Raw genomic sequence first — 14,668 nt, 5'->3', positions numbered from 1 at the left:
GAAAAGTTAAGCTCAGAAATCTCCTTTTGTGAGGTCAGGTGGCTGCAAAGGGTATAATCAACTTTAAATTTTTGTAATAAATAAAACAAATAAAAAAAAATGCATGCCATGCAGCAATGTTCTGGACAGCATTCTGTCACAGGAGGTTGTGCTTCAGATGCAGAGACTGCTGACAGCTGTGCATTGATACAGCAGTACACAAAGCCTCTGGGTTACAGGAGATCGTGTTTATTACCTTTTACGGTTTAAACTCTGTGATATGTTTGTTTCAGAAATTACAGGAGACCTACATATTTTTTATCATTCTTCTGTTTGGGGGGGGGGGGTGTTTGAACATCTGTCCTTCCCTGCCGTTTGATGTTGGGATGACATCACCTCTTCATACCCTATGCTCTCAAGGCTTGCACACACTGTCAACTGCAGGAGGGGTTTGACTTTGCCAGGTGGGAGACGTTTGAAGAAGCCTGTACTCCACTGCCTTTGCGATGCAGAATATATTGTCTGCTGAGCTTGCACTTCCATGTTATCAGTCTGTAGTTGTGGAACTAATGCGGAACTTCCTCATCCGCCTTTCTCATAGAATAATTAAAAGAAGGAGAGGAGGAGAGGAAGGAGGCAGAGCACTAGACAGTCTAGTTTAGTGACTAATGTCACCAGAGTAAAGAAACCCCATGTGCTTCATGACATTGCTACTGCCTTGCTATATATCCTTAGGTGAGGCACTTGACTCCTCTATACCACAGCATTCTTATCTGCAAAAATGAGGTAACAATGCTACCTTCCTCTGTAGGATCCTTTGAGATCCCTGGAGGCAAAGGGCTGCCTGTGCTCAGTTGCCTTTTGGGATTCAGCCCAGCAGGGCCCAAACCTTGCTTCAGATAGGTGCTTAAGTGCTTAAGGTCTCAAAACTTTTGAAGCTTTGGTGGTATTTTCCTGAGTCTGCAGACAGACTAAAACAAAATTCCTAAGGGTTAAACTTGAGATCTAACAATGCAAATTTCTGATGCCAACCTTTTAACCACGGATTATATAAATATTCATCTGATAGGCTTATCCTACCGAAGTCAAGTGTTTGCCTCCTTAATCTCACTGCCTCCAACCAAATTGCCAGCACCTTTATTCTGTCTCTGGCAGTGCTGCCTTGGGAGCTCTACCAGGAAGGCAGAGACAGTTTTCTGTACACAGAGATGTGGTCAGGGGAAGATGGAGCAATCACCTTCCAATTCCATCATACAAAGCCAGGCTTGGATGCTGGATAGATACAGGCAGTCAGACAAGTTGGAGCAGCTTGACCTGTGCGAAGAATACGGTATTTCTTCACATCACACCCTGCTCTTCCTGTATTGTCCTGTGCCAGAACTAAGTAGGTACAGACATTCCCATAGGAAATACATGTAAAATGAGATCAAAATGAAATGGGAAAGGCAAGGAATCACCGGTAAAGGGATCAGACAATTTCTCACTGCCTAGTTAACCCTTCCTCTTGTGGAACCTGACTGCAGCACACAACAAGGAATGGTCTGTCCTTACAAGTAAGTTTCTGCCAGCCTGATGAGCGCAGCAAGGCTTTTCTTTTCCTATGCTCCTGGGAGCTTTTTCATCTCGAGCCTTTCAGAGGCTGTCATATGGTCCCATCAGACACCCCCTTCCTGTTCAACACCCTACCATCTTGGGGCAGTGTGAGCTCCTGGTTTTGTCCCAAAGTGGTTATGACCCTCTCTGTCAACCTGGAATGAATTATGCTTTTCAGCACAATCCGTGCACAGAACAAAAAGACTGCACACCTTAGGAATAACCGTCCAGCAGCAAACACTTCCTTCTACACAAAGGAAGTGTCTAGCACCTCTGACACATTGCGAAAGCAAAACGACTAGCTCCTGAAATCAGCAGCGACGTACATGTACTTTACCATCAGACAGGAAAATGTAACATTACTGTGAGGTGACCAGGGTCAGGAAGCAAAATTCAGCCTGGTTCTGACACTCCTATCTTGCATGCCCTCATTGCAACATGCAGTGGCCATGGAATTGTTTAACCTGGAATAATACAGGAAAGGAATGTCAGCAGCTGGTACACGATCCTTGTGATCTTCAGCTCCAGGAATGCAGGAATCCGGTGGTCTCTCAGCCCACTTCCTCACTGGGTAGGAGTCTGCATGGCAAAAACCATCACTGTAAATAGCTGCGTTAAGCAACCAGAGCAGAGGGCAGGCTCTTCCCCAGGACTGTGTCTTCCAGGCAAGTACGGGAGCACAGCAGCCGCCCATGTTGAATAGTGCACTAGAGGAGAAAGCAGGGCGTCAGGCTGCAGGGTTGTTAACTCACTATTTCAAGCTGCTGAATTGCAGCAGTTAGGTTGGAATGCCACCGCCCTGTCCTGTTCCACTGACCCGAGCACAGGCTGCATCCACACGAGAATCATCCCCATGCGACACCGATTTTATTGGCTGTGAAAACCTCCCAAAAAGGTATGGATCAACCTCCAAGTAAGAGAGTTTTCCCCCTTTACTCGTTATAATACTTTCTGGCCACACAGAAAAGAAGCACAGGTCCGCGAATCCCCGTGCTGCATCACAACACGAAAACCCGTGCCACAGCCCTGCCTTTTATTCCCACTTTGTACATCTCCTCATGTTAATCCACACTCGGAGACCGATCCTGTTCCCATCAAAGTACGCAGAAAACTCCCATTAAAATCTGGCTCGGCTAGTATTTTAATAACCCTCAGACATTCCCGTCCTTCGCATATTTCATCTGCGAAGCGCTTCGCAAACCCGACTTTCCTAATTACAGGCGGCCGATTCACTAAAACTGGAAATTCCTCGCCGGTTCTGCCTTTAGCTTTGAAGCTGCGGGACTCGCTCTGTCCCTCGGCACTTTGGAAGATCCCTCGACGCCGCTCGTTTGCAAGAGGCAGGGCAGGGGGGAGCGGAGTGGAGCGGGCGGCGGCGCCGCGCCTCCCAGCTCCCAGCCGGCGGATCGCGGCGCGGAGCGACGGGGCGGTGCTGCCCGCGGGCCGGCGGCCGCCGCCGGGGCGGGAGCCGCGGGGGGCGCCCACGTGGGGACAGAGGAAAACCCGGCGGCGGCGGCGCTGGGCCCCGCCAGAGCGCGGGCGGCGGCGGCCAGGCGGGCTCCGCGCCGGACTCCGCTTCGCTCCGCGCCGGTCCCTCCCGGCGGCACGCGGCGCGGGGCAGGAAGGGGTGGAGCGGCCGGCAGAGGGCTCGGCGGGGAGGCAGGAGGACAGCGCCGGAGCCGGGCGGGCGGCGAGAGAGGTGGCCCGGCCATGCCGAGGCCGGCCGGCGCCGCAGCTTCCCGGAGCGCCCGCGTCGAGCGGCAGCCCGGCCGGTCCCGCTGAGCCCGCGGCCCCGGCCGGCCGCTCGCGGCCGCTCCCGATGGAGCCCGAGGAGCGGAAGATCTCGGTGTGGATCTGCCAGGAGGAGAAGCTGATCTCCGGGCTCTCCCGGCGGACCACCTGCTCGGACGTGGTGCGGGTGCTGCTGGAGGACAGCCACCACCGGCGGCAGCGACCGGCGCCGCCCGAGCCCGGCGGCGGAATGCTGTCGGGGCCGCCGCACTCATACTGCATCGTGGAGAAGTGGCGAGGCTTCGAGCGGATCCTGCCCAACAAGACGAAGATCCTGCGGCTCTGGGTGGCGTGGGGGGACGAGCAGGAGAACGTGCGCTTCGTGCTGGTGCGCAGCGAGGCCTCGCTGCCCAACGCGGGGCCGCGCAGCGCCGAGGCGCGGGTGGTGCTCAGCAAGGAGCGCCCCGGCCACGGCTTGGGGGCGGCCCGCGGCAGCCTGGCGCTCACGCAGGAGCGGCAGCGGCGGGCAGTGCGGAAAGCCTTCCGCAAGCTGGCCAAGATCAACAAGAAGCGGCAGCAGCCCTTGGCCCGGGAAGCCTCGGCGGCGGAGAGGATGGAGACGCTGGTGCACCTGGTGCTCTCGCAGGACCACACCATCCGCCAGCAGATCCAGCGGCTGCGCGAGCTGGACCGGGAGATCGACAAGTACGAGGCCAAGATCCACCTGGACCGCATGAAGCGGCACGGCGTCAACTACGTGCAGGACACCTACCTGGTGGGCGCCGGCGGCGGGGAGCCCGAGCCCGAGCCCGAGCCGAGCCGGGAGGCGCCGCCCGCCGCCGGCCGCCCCGAGGAGGACTACGCCAGGAAGTGCGAGGCGGTGCTGCAGCTGCAGGAGCAGCGGGCGCAGCAGGAGGAGCTGCTCGAGCACCTGGCCGCCGAGATCCAGCAGGAGCTCAACGAGCGCTGGATGAAGCGGCGGCGGGAGGGGCTGGAGCTGGCCGCAGGGCCCGGCCTGGCCGAGACGGACTGCGACACCACCGAGCTGAGCGGTGGCGGCGAGGGCGAGCTGCAGCTGGAGCACGAGCGGGTCAGGACGCAGCTAAGCACCAGCCTCTACATCGGCCTCAAGCTCAGCACGGACCTGGAGGCCGTCAAGACCGACCTGGACTACACGCAGCGGGCGTGGGAGGACAGGGAGCGGGAGCTGCAGCGCCTGCTGGAGACGCTGGGCACCCTGGACGTGGCGGAGGCGGCGGCGGAGCCGCGCGGGGCGGCCGGAGGGCGGCGGGCGGCGACGGGCGGCTGGCTGGAGCAGGCGCGGGCGCTGCACAAGGACGGCGCCGACAACGACGAGGACTCGGACACAGGGCTGAGCTCCATGCACAGCCAGGACTCGGACTCGCTGCCCGTCTGCGAGTCCCTCGTCTAGCGCCCGCCGCCGGGCCGGGGATGCAGGGCGGCCGCCGCCCGTCGGGTGCGCGGCTGCCCGGCCCGGCCGCGGCCAAGCCCCCGTCTCTGGGGCGGCCCCGAACCACGCCCGGCCCCGCGCAGCGGGCCCCCGGCATCCGAAAGCTGCTGATCGTCTGCGAGCCAGCGGGGGAGAGAGGTGTCCCTGCTGCTGAGGTGCCAACGCCGAACACCAGGGAACGCGCTGCAGTTCCTTCTGGCAACGAAAAGGGGTGATCAATCATTTCTCCCAAAAGGGCAAACTAAGGCAAAATGGAGATGAACGTGCCGTCTGAACCAGCTCTGCGGAGCGCTTTTCCCTATGCATAGATATGAGTGCTTTGTTTAAAGGCGTACTAAGAAATCTATTAGTATCAGCGTTCCTTTGACAGTCTGTGAAAGCAATTAGCAGAGCCTGTACGTACACAGCCTTCGACTACGTTTTTTTCACGAGGCTAGCTGATACTTGGCTGAGTTTGGCTGTAGGTAAACAAAGTACAGAATCAGCTTGAGCTACCATTTTTAATAATATAGTTTGTATCAGGCCAAGAGATTACAATGATAAAAGCATGAGTCAAGCCCTAGCTGCACTGAAGCTTAATCTTTTCAGTTATTCTAATAAAAAAAAAAGGGCATCAGCTGTAACATGCATTTCACTTAACTGCCAAATCTTCTTCTGCAGCTTAACTCTTACGGAAAGTACATGATCTGCTCTTACAATAAGAGAGATTAGGATTGTTGTATTTCTGAATAATTACAAAGATGGTTTAAGCAGTGAGAGACCAGAGAATGTTTAGTCAGTCCTGGCTGATGGTGTGAACTTGTTAAAACTTCTGAGATTATTATTTATGTAAGGCTATTTATGAACATTTTCATTTAATGATAAGAAAGTATGAAAAGGGATACATCAACAGACCAATTATTTACTTTGTACAAAAACCTTGCAGCTGCCTCTCCCGAAGCCTGGGTCCCACTCCCCAGCGGTGTGCTCACTGGTAGGATTCTGCAGGACAGTGAGGAACAGGCTGTGGCCAGGAAGCTGGAAAGCCATAGGAGAAATATTGTCTGGGGATCTGCTGAGGCTGTAAAACTCCCCATGTGCTATCGTTCTTGAAAAGTGTTATTCCACTGAATGGGCTTCAGTTATAAAAAACGGTGATTTATTTTAAACACTGATTATATAATTGTTTTGCATATTTTAGCCAAATTTGAAAAATATTTAAGAACCTATTTTTAGACCTAATAAAATTCTTAATAAGACTAAATGGCTGTTCCCAATTTAGTGCAAATAAAAATAATATATCAGGTCTGGGATTTTGCTTCCTGTTATCTTGTGGTGTCATTTATCGTTCTCTGGAGTGAGAAGAAGGACAAAGCAAACCAGACTTCCCCAGGACGTTTCATGACAGTGCAGTCCCCTTGCTTCCTGATGGCACTTAGTGCTCCCTTAGGTCCAAGCACCAGAGCACGCACTGCTCACATCTAAACATTGCAGGTGCAGTGTAGTAGCGTTTATAACTGTTGGCACATGTGCATTAGGAATTTCACCTTACTCTGCAAAAAACATGGCAGTAAAGCTGAAGAATAAGTTGTGGGGGTGGGGAGTCACACTGTCACACTGCATTATTTTAACCAGCATGGCTGTAATGGGTGGGTGATGCAAGTATCTGTTGATAGCTTCTGCAGTGACTGATGTAGGCAATAAACCTGAAATTGTTTTACGTAAGTTATCCTATTAGCCACACCAAGCAAATAAAAAGCAAGAACATTATAGAAATAAGCTGCAACAGGCATTATGCTATTGGTATAGGCATCAGGTATTTTGTGAAACACAAGGTGAAGGAAGCCAGGAAATTCAAAATTGCAAAGCGAAGTCTGCCTACTCATCCTCAGCTAGGAAAAGCCTTAACCAGGACAAAAATCACTTTTGTTCTAGCTTGCTGAGGGACGTGCTGGTAGGGTGCCTTGTAGTGCTTGCTCTCAGCCGCTCAGCACCCCAGAGATGATGGGGTGGCTCGCAACCCTGCTGATCTGCTGGCCTCTGCCCTGTGAGGGCAGGACTGTAGAACACTGCAGCTGGCACTGTATGCTGAAGGATCTGATGTGGGCTGTGGAGATTTCTTACAAGCACGCATTCAAATGTGCTCCTATGCTGTGCACTTGGAGTTGGGTATATTTACTTGATACTTGAACAGAGTTACAATACAAGTGCAATGGGATCGGGTTTTGTCCTTGCACCCAGATTGAATTCAAACATCTTCACAAATTCCTCTCTCTCCAACCATTATTAAAACAGTATAGAAGAGGAAATCACTGCTTGCATTGGACCAGGTAAGTCTTCCTTCCCTCCTTAACGAATAGAGACAAGTCACAGAACGCTTGGCTTTGACAGGGAATTTGGCCCCAGGGTTTAGCCTGGCTCTTAGCCAAGGGTTAAGAGAGCTGATTCTGAATTGCAGGTAGAAGGGCTGGATTTTATCTCCTTTTCTGCTATGAGAGAATGGAAGAGAGAGAGAACAGGAGAAAAAACTTGACCAACACCATGACAGAAATAAATCTACCTCCTGGAACTGCTGAGAGAGAGGTGAAAGCTCTGGGACCAACACCTGTTTTTTATTCTATGTACCATTCCCCAGACGACCATTTTCTGAATGGAATAAAAAAGACTAACAGCATTATGAACTATTTAATGTAGGTCAGCATATAGCACTGCATTGTGCTATTTATTTGATACCCCAAAGCAAGAGTCAAGGACTAAGGGCAGCAGGCTTTTCTCAGATGCAGTACCTACAGAAATCAAAGGGAGGATTTTTTTGGAAGACACAATCAGAGCAGAATCAAGCCTTAAGTTTCACGCACCCTTTAAACAAGTATAATCAAGCACTGCAACCCAAGTCCTTTCTGTTTGCTTCCCTTGGCCATGTTTTTCTGTCTGCTCATGGCGCTTTTGTTTCCTCCTACACAAGAGTTTGTGGGACCAGCTGGTGAACCAGATCAGAAAAAAGCTGATAGGCTTTAACTCAGGTGAGACCTCTGATGCAGCTCAATGTACAGTCACACAACAGCTTGAACCAGTGACAAGGTATAATAATAAAAAATGAGAAATAGAAGGCACTTGGAAAGGTGAAATTGACTCTTTCAATTGGCAATATGCATCATCCTATGCTAATTTACATGTTGGCAAAAGCTTGGTTCTGATTGCATATATCTCCCCACTCAGAGCGTGAAGAGAAAACTTCCAGTGGAAGACTATGGCAGGAGCTGAAGCTCACCTATATTAAACCTGAAGTGAGCCAACTAGTCCACCTTTTATCCTTGATATTGTTTCAGAAATCCACTGGCAAGCAATATGAAGACTCTATGTCAAATTTGATGTATTTCTAGCCCTTAGCACATGAGAGAGATCTGCCAATTTGAATAACCACTTTATAGGGATATCATTTGATGCCTTAAATGATTGTGTGTGGTGGTGGGGGATATATTTACTGTAATGAACACTACTGAAATGCAAAATGAATGACCTGCTAATTATTGCCATTCATTTATGCAGTACACAGCCAGACAAATTGGAGTTCGGTTGACTTACAGTGACAGATCCTTTTCCAAGAGTCTTAGTTTCAGACAAGATATGAAAGAAGGAGGGAAGCAAGTAAGTGGGCATGACAGAAGGAAATGTCATCAAGCTTTATTACTGACTGCTTGTGTGAAACATATCTTCCAGGTTTACTTTAAAAATATGCTCTGTGTCTAAGTCTTGACAGACATGCACACCGAACTTTCTTTCCCTCAACCCCAGTGAATTCTACACTAGTTTGGGCTTTCGTTTGCACTGAGTTGGTCTGGAGTTCAATACATGAAAAGAGCAGCACAGGCCATCAAATGAAATAACAGGTCTGGTGAGCTCTGCTGCTTACCAAGTTGAAATACAAGCCATTGCGGATTGTTGGAAGCAGATGTCCTTTGAAGTCACTTGATATTATTGCTCCTGAGCTGGCATACAAAGTTCAAAGAAATGAGCATGGCAAAGTGCAGGGTGTCTACACAGATGTTACTTCTTTTATACAAATTCACATTGCTAAATGAACTTGGAAGCTTAACAAAAAGGGAAAATTTAATAAGCTCAAAGCAAAATTGGACTCCGTATGCAAATTAGCCAAATATCTTCAAGCACAATTGTCAAATAGTATTTTTTTAAAATATTACTTGCATAATGAAATACTTTACTTGTGTAAAAGCATCAGAGCAGAGCCTTTCATGCAGGGCAGATTCTCACACCCCTTCACACATTGAATAACACCACTGAGTTTGCTGCCCATTTTTTAGCATACAGTATTAATCAAGACATTAGAGCATGCTCTTAAAATATAAATTCTGCAGGCTTTATACATTGCCTACCTGTCCTACCTTTGTTTATGTTTTAAGCTTTTCTTATTTGGGAAGTTTTTTTGAAGTCCCCCTCCTCACTGTTTTGAAAATGATCCATGAACCCACTGCTGGTCCCCCAAAAATATAATTTCCCTCCCAATAATATTTTTCCTCCTTCCTGTGAACCTACTACTCCTCTACTCATTATTTACTCTGAATTTCATGTATAGTCTCAGCCAAATTGGTGCGAGTCTACAGATTAGCATTACGATCCTGCTTGGTAAGAAACATGAAGAAAAAGTTTTTTCCGTATCACGGCAAAAATTCATTGTTTTGTGCAGCACTTGGCAATCTCAGATGTTTTTTACAGCTCTTTATGTAATGACATGTCATACAGTTTAAGGACATGCTCTCACCAGTTGTTTTTTGCCACTGTTGCTTGCTGCCATTTAAAAAAGTATTATTTTTTAAACGTGTCTCCAAATTACCTTCCAATACCTCCTAATTTGAGAGGAAAGCAGTTCTCACAGGAGGAGGGGGCACATCTCAAACCACATCCGGGGGGAAGGCTACTGCAGAGCACTGAGGTAAGGAGACAGTTTCTATTCCCAGCTCTAAGAATAACTTGAAGAACAAGTGGTATCTTCTTTCCCTTGGAGCACAAGCATTCGATGAAGATATTTACCATGTAATTGCATGCCATCTGGCAGAAGGAGGCTTCATCCAATTGTGGCCTTTTAGGTACTGTTGTAATGAAAACGTCAAACAAATTTCTCTCTTTTGTGCTTCGGCTTCCCAAACACTGAAGTGTGTGTTCTTCCCTGTTAAAATGGTTTTAAATCATCTTTCCCATTTAACAGCTCAGTGAAACCACTGCAGTGTGACCACAGAACACATCTCTGCTAAGTCAGTCTTGGAATTTTATAGAGTTTACTGAAGGACAGAAAAAAAAAAAATCACCTGTGACTCATAGAAGGAGCTCTTACATATCTGTAACATGCTATCATCGGCTTACTAGCACCATACTTAACATGGCTTAATTACATGATTATTTAGTCTATTATCTCTAAAAGAAATACTTTTCATCAGTCAAATTATGCTCATAAGCAGGTCTTTGGAAAATGTGTTAAAAGCCTTTAGGAAAAAAATATTTAATCCCTGCTTCAATTCTTCAATTTAATGTAATCCCCCTTCTTTTAATCTCTTACAGTGTTTTTTTTTTTTTTTTTTTTTTTTTTTTTTTTTAATGTAATCAGGCTATTAGTTTATGCATTTAATAATCAGAGTAGCCTAATAAATTAGAGGTGGTTTTTTTTGTTTGTTTGTTTTTTTTCCTGTTGTTTTGTTTTGCTTTCCCCACTTTTCACTGAATCTCTGATTGAGAGATATTTCTTAAAAACAGACAAAAAGTGACTTTGGAAATGGAGAGACAGAGAGACATTAATTACCTGTTGAAAACACTGGTCCTTGTTCCGATGTGAAATAGAATAACCTGATCATCCAATCATTTTGAGTTCATTTTTACATATTTACTGACTTCAGGGTGTGGATTTTTAAAAACAATATCCCCTGCTCTCTACCTGTCAGGAATAGGCTTAGGTAAGAAGATGGCATTCTGTCTCAGAGGGATTTACAAACCAGTCAGGGCAGTAAATAGCATATACCTTCCTTCTTTCTTTTCTGGTATGGAAGGAAATACTTTCCTGCCTCTGCACAGTCTAAATGAATTGGGAATGGAAGGGAACAAGAGAGTGGAGAATGAAACCATGCCATGAGAGAATGGAGCTGAGCAAGCAGCTGAAGGGAATGAATAAGAAAGGACAAAAACCAGCAAGAAGCCTGGACAATAGGAAAGTAGCAGGCAGCAGGAATTAACTTCTGCATTGTAGCAAGAAGATAAAACTCAGAGTCTGCAGTAACTGCCACACATGCGTGCTTCAAACTGCTTCACTACAGCAAACAAACGACAACCTGGGAAGAATGGGAACCAATGTCACAGTATCTTCATGGCTTAGCAGTACTGTAGCCAGGTAACCAGGAAAATCTTGTGAATTTCCTGAGGTTCTGTTAACTCAGCTATAAAGTCCGGTGGCTGCAGAGTTTGCAGTAGCATAGTGTGTTGAATATTTAAGGAGGAAATGTTATTCTCAAGCTGCTTTTTTCTTTCACTTTTAACTCATACTTTGTAAACCTGGAGGAAAGAGTGTTTCCCTAGATGATACATTTATATCATCAAGGTTTCTCCTTAATGCACTCTTTCCCTAGAATATCAAGCCTGATACACTGTTTATCATCTGGATGCAGCTGCCATGTTGCTTTAAGTGTTTACCTCCTTGTTTTTCCAAAAGCAGTGACGCAAAGTAAACAGGGTATTGAGTTTAATTTAATATTCAAGTTTAAGGTAAAAGCAGATCAAAACTTATTATTCCAGCTTACATAAACTGGCTTGCAAAGCACATGCAATGGTATTTCTAAGTATGTTTTTGTGGTGCAATTGCCTGAAGTAACTAGGAAAATAAAACTAACATTCACATTTTAAAGAAAATATACAACATTGAAGAGGCTTTCAGGGTAGGGTGTAGCTGCATTACCTGAGTGTTCCCTAGGCTTCCAACCTTAGATGCTATCATGCTGAGGGAACCTGGCGTGCTAGCTGTAAGGACCAGTACAGAGCATAGAGTGGAGTGGAGACACCATGGCTAGGCTCTGTACCAGGTGGGGACTCGATTGTTCTTGTGCACACTGAGACCAATAAGCTGCACTGTTTGCTACTCTGAGCCAAGGACCTGTCATGTTTTGATATATGCTGTACACTAATGTACTTTTGCTTATTATAATATCATTATAATACCAAAACACACCTCCATCCCAAAAACTACCCGCCTCCAAGGTGCGACCACCCCTCACTGAGCATGCGCTCTGAATTTCTCAGAGCCTATTACTTTAAATGGAGACAGGAGAACTTTTTACCAATCATAACTAAGATATGCTTGACTAGAGTCACTCAAGCTCTACCTAAAAGTTAGAAAATAATATAAATTGGCCTAAGAGAGAGGGGATGTTAGGGAAGATACCACCGTCAGGGGAGATACCATCCCGAGGAAATACAACATCCTGAGGACCTCCTGACTCCTGGGACTCCTGGGTTAATTTCCAGGCTAAGCATCTGTGTCACCTGTGTACTTCATACATGTTAGCTTGCTTTTGCAGACAGTCACTATTGCTGGCGATCCAAAGAACCTGAGTACCTGTTGCTGTAATAAATTTCACTTGATGTTATTGTTCCTAGTTGTGATAGTTCTCATTAAACGTGACTAGAGTAAGGCTGGTTATATGTTATTGGTGAATCCGTGACTGTGGTAGTTCAGTGCTCTGAATCTGACCGGGCCAATAATGGTTAATTGGCTACACCCCTTAACACAACAGTTTTACAAACAGATTTACATTTCAGTTGCTTAAAGTCTCATCAAGTGTCACAGAAGTGAGTCACATGGAGTTCAATTATTCCAGTTAATGAACACAATTACCATGTTTTGACAATATTAATTGGACCTGTACTTACACTCCTTTCTTAATTTCACCTTCATAACCACCTCCATAATTACCAACTCCTATGGCTACAGCATGCCTAAAGGAATAGTTTACCTTTACAGAACACGTATTTCACTTCTCTCTCACTGCTCCCCTTCCTCCAACATTCCTCCCTACAAAATTTCCAGGCCTTTTTCTTTTCCTCTAGTCTTTAGCAATTGGGTTTCATCTTTCCAAGTACCAATGGTGAAAGATACCAGAATTCATCTGCCGCACACTTTTAACTCAAGGCTCATAGCTGCTAAGTCACAGTCATTCCAGTTGAACTTCTTTCACACCAGTGTTTTTGGATTTCTTTTATTTATAAAACTGAAGAAGAGGTATTTTTCCTAGTTCAAAGACAAGTAACCAGACAACCAGCTTACGTGAAAGGTCACAAGCTCCACCGTTTGGACCGGGATATAGGAACCTCTTTATGAAAGGAGAGAAGTTTGAGACCCTGAAGACAAACCCATTTAACCCAGGGATTAACTTTTGCAACATTTTCAGCTAGAGCTAAATAACATCATTCTTACTGGCATTTGTATAGCAATAGGACCACATGAGATAGAATCCTTTTATACTAGCTGTTTTTAAAAGACACAGGACAAAGCAGTCCCTGCTTTGAAGAGATCACAGTGCAGCCAGATGTCCCTTGAGATGATGGCATAGGAGCTGCTGTGACTTGACTTGGGTGCATGGTAAGTTAGTAGCAGAGACAGGAACTGATGCCAGCTCTCTGAAATCCCAATCCACTTTCCTCTATGCTAAACCCACACTTCCAGCCTGTAATGTGGTACAGACAAAAGGCAATTTATAAATTCATCTCCACCCCTTACTGCCACAGGAGATGTATTCCAGGTAACATGGAGACTTACTCAAGCTACTGAAGAAATAAGGGAGGTCAAAGAGTATTAGGAAAGCATTGTACTAGACTACTGCATTTCATAACCATGTTTCATAAAAAGTCTCAAGCCTACTATTTTGTACTCCAAGAATTTATGGTTTGGGGAAGATTCTTGATTCATCTGAATGTTAGTGGCATAAATAGCTGCTATGTATTATAAATGTGTTTCATTTTCCATCTTCTGAATATCTGTACTTCTTTCTGCAACAAGGAGAATCACACATACTGCAAAGATCTATCCATGGACAAATTTTCCAGCTCTTCAACTTTGTTAGCAAAATATACTTAGCAAACCTGTAGTTTTGTACTCTTAATAAAAAAATGTGTTTGTAATTCACTCAGGGCCTCAGCTCTAACACCTGCTTTTCTATCTATGTGCTACTGTCATGTATTCTTGTTGCACACTACCATGTACCTGAGCAAAGTCAGAGAATACTCTCAGATCTGTTGATCATGAAGGTCCAAGCTTTGCTGTTACTTCAAGTGACACCAACAAATTTTCAGTAGCTCCATGGAAACAGAAACTGAATTTTGGCCTTACATCTGAGATACCTATCAGGATATCTGATCATTGGGATATTCATACTGTTCTCCAGAATGGCCAAATCAATGCACTAAAACATACCTCATAATGAACCATGAAATTCTTTTTCACATGATATACAGTGGAGAAAAGAACTACTTGGGAAAGTTCACACAAGACTGCCATATTTCAAATTACCAAACCAGCAAAAGCAAAACACTTCACGAAGAGCAGCACTGACAAACATGAGTGGGTATCACTCAGAAGCCTGCCTGACTTGTTCTCTGATGAACTCTCCTCCTATTGCTGTTCCGTTTGGGTTGTGTCTGCCAACGTGAAAAGTTTCTCCCTTTCCATCACCCATTCATGGCAAATTCAGCTGAAGAGGAATATCAGAATAAGTATTGATGGCTATAGGACCTAAGACACAATTATTTCCTTCAAACTATTGCCAGGTCAAACATTTGTACTGAGCTCACGTCTGAGGTTCTCAACTTCACTTAAAAAAAAAAAAAAAAAAAAAAAAAAAAAAAAAAAAAAAAAAAAGAATG

At 46.1% G+C, this 14,668-nt stretch overlaps 1 protein-coding gene across 1 annotated transcript; it reads left to right on the top strand.

Annotated features, from left to right (window-relative positions):
* Positions 1–3,118: 3,118 nt before the first annotated feature.
* On the top strand, positions 3,119–5,983 carry RASSF10 (Ras association domain family member 10). Its single transcript, XM_084288378.1, has one exon. The coding sequence runs from the start codon at positions 3,392–3,394 to the stop codon at positions 4,733–4,735; it is 1,344 nt and encodes a 447-aa protein (XP_084144504.1). The 5' UTR covers positions 3,119–3,391; the 3' UTR covers positions 4,736–5,983.
* Positions 5,984–14,668: the final 8,685 nt, after the last annotated feature.

This window comes from Netta rufina, assembly GCF_964035555.1.
Source record: "Netta rufina genome assembly, chromosome: 5".
In the NCBI taxonomy this organism is placed as follows: domain Eukaryota; kingdom Metazoa; phylum Chordata; class Aves; order Anseriformes; family Anatidae; genus Netta; species Netta rufina.
This window is presented reverse-complemented; position numbering and strand designations above follow the sequence as displayed.

Excerpts from the sequence above, each read along its gene's own strand:
- RASSF10 (XM_084288378.1), top strand. The coding sequence starts at position 3,392 with ATGGAGCCCGAGGAGCGGAAGATCTCGGTGTGGATCTGCCAGGAGGAG.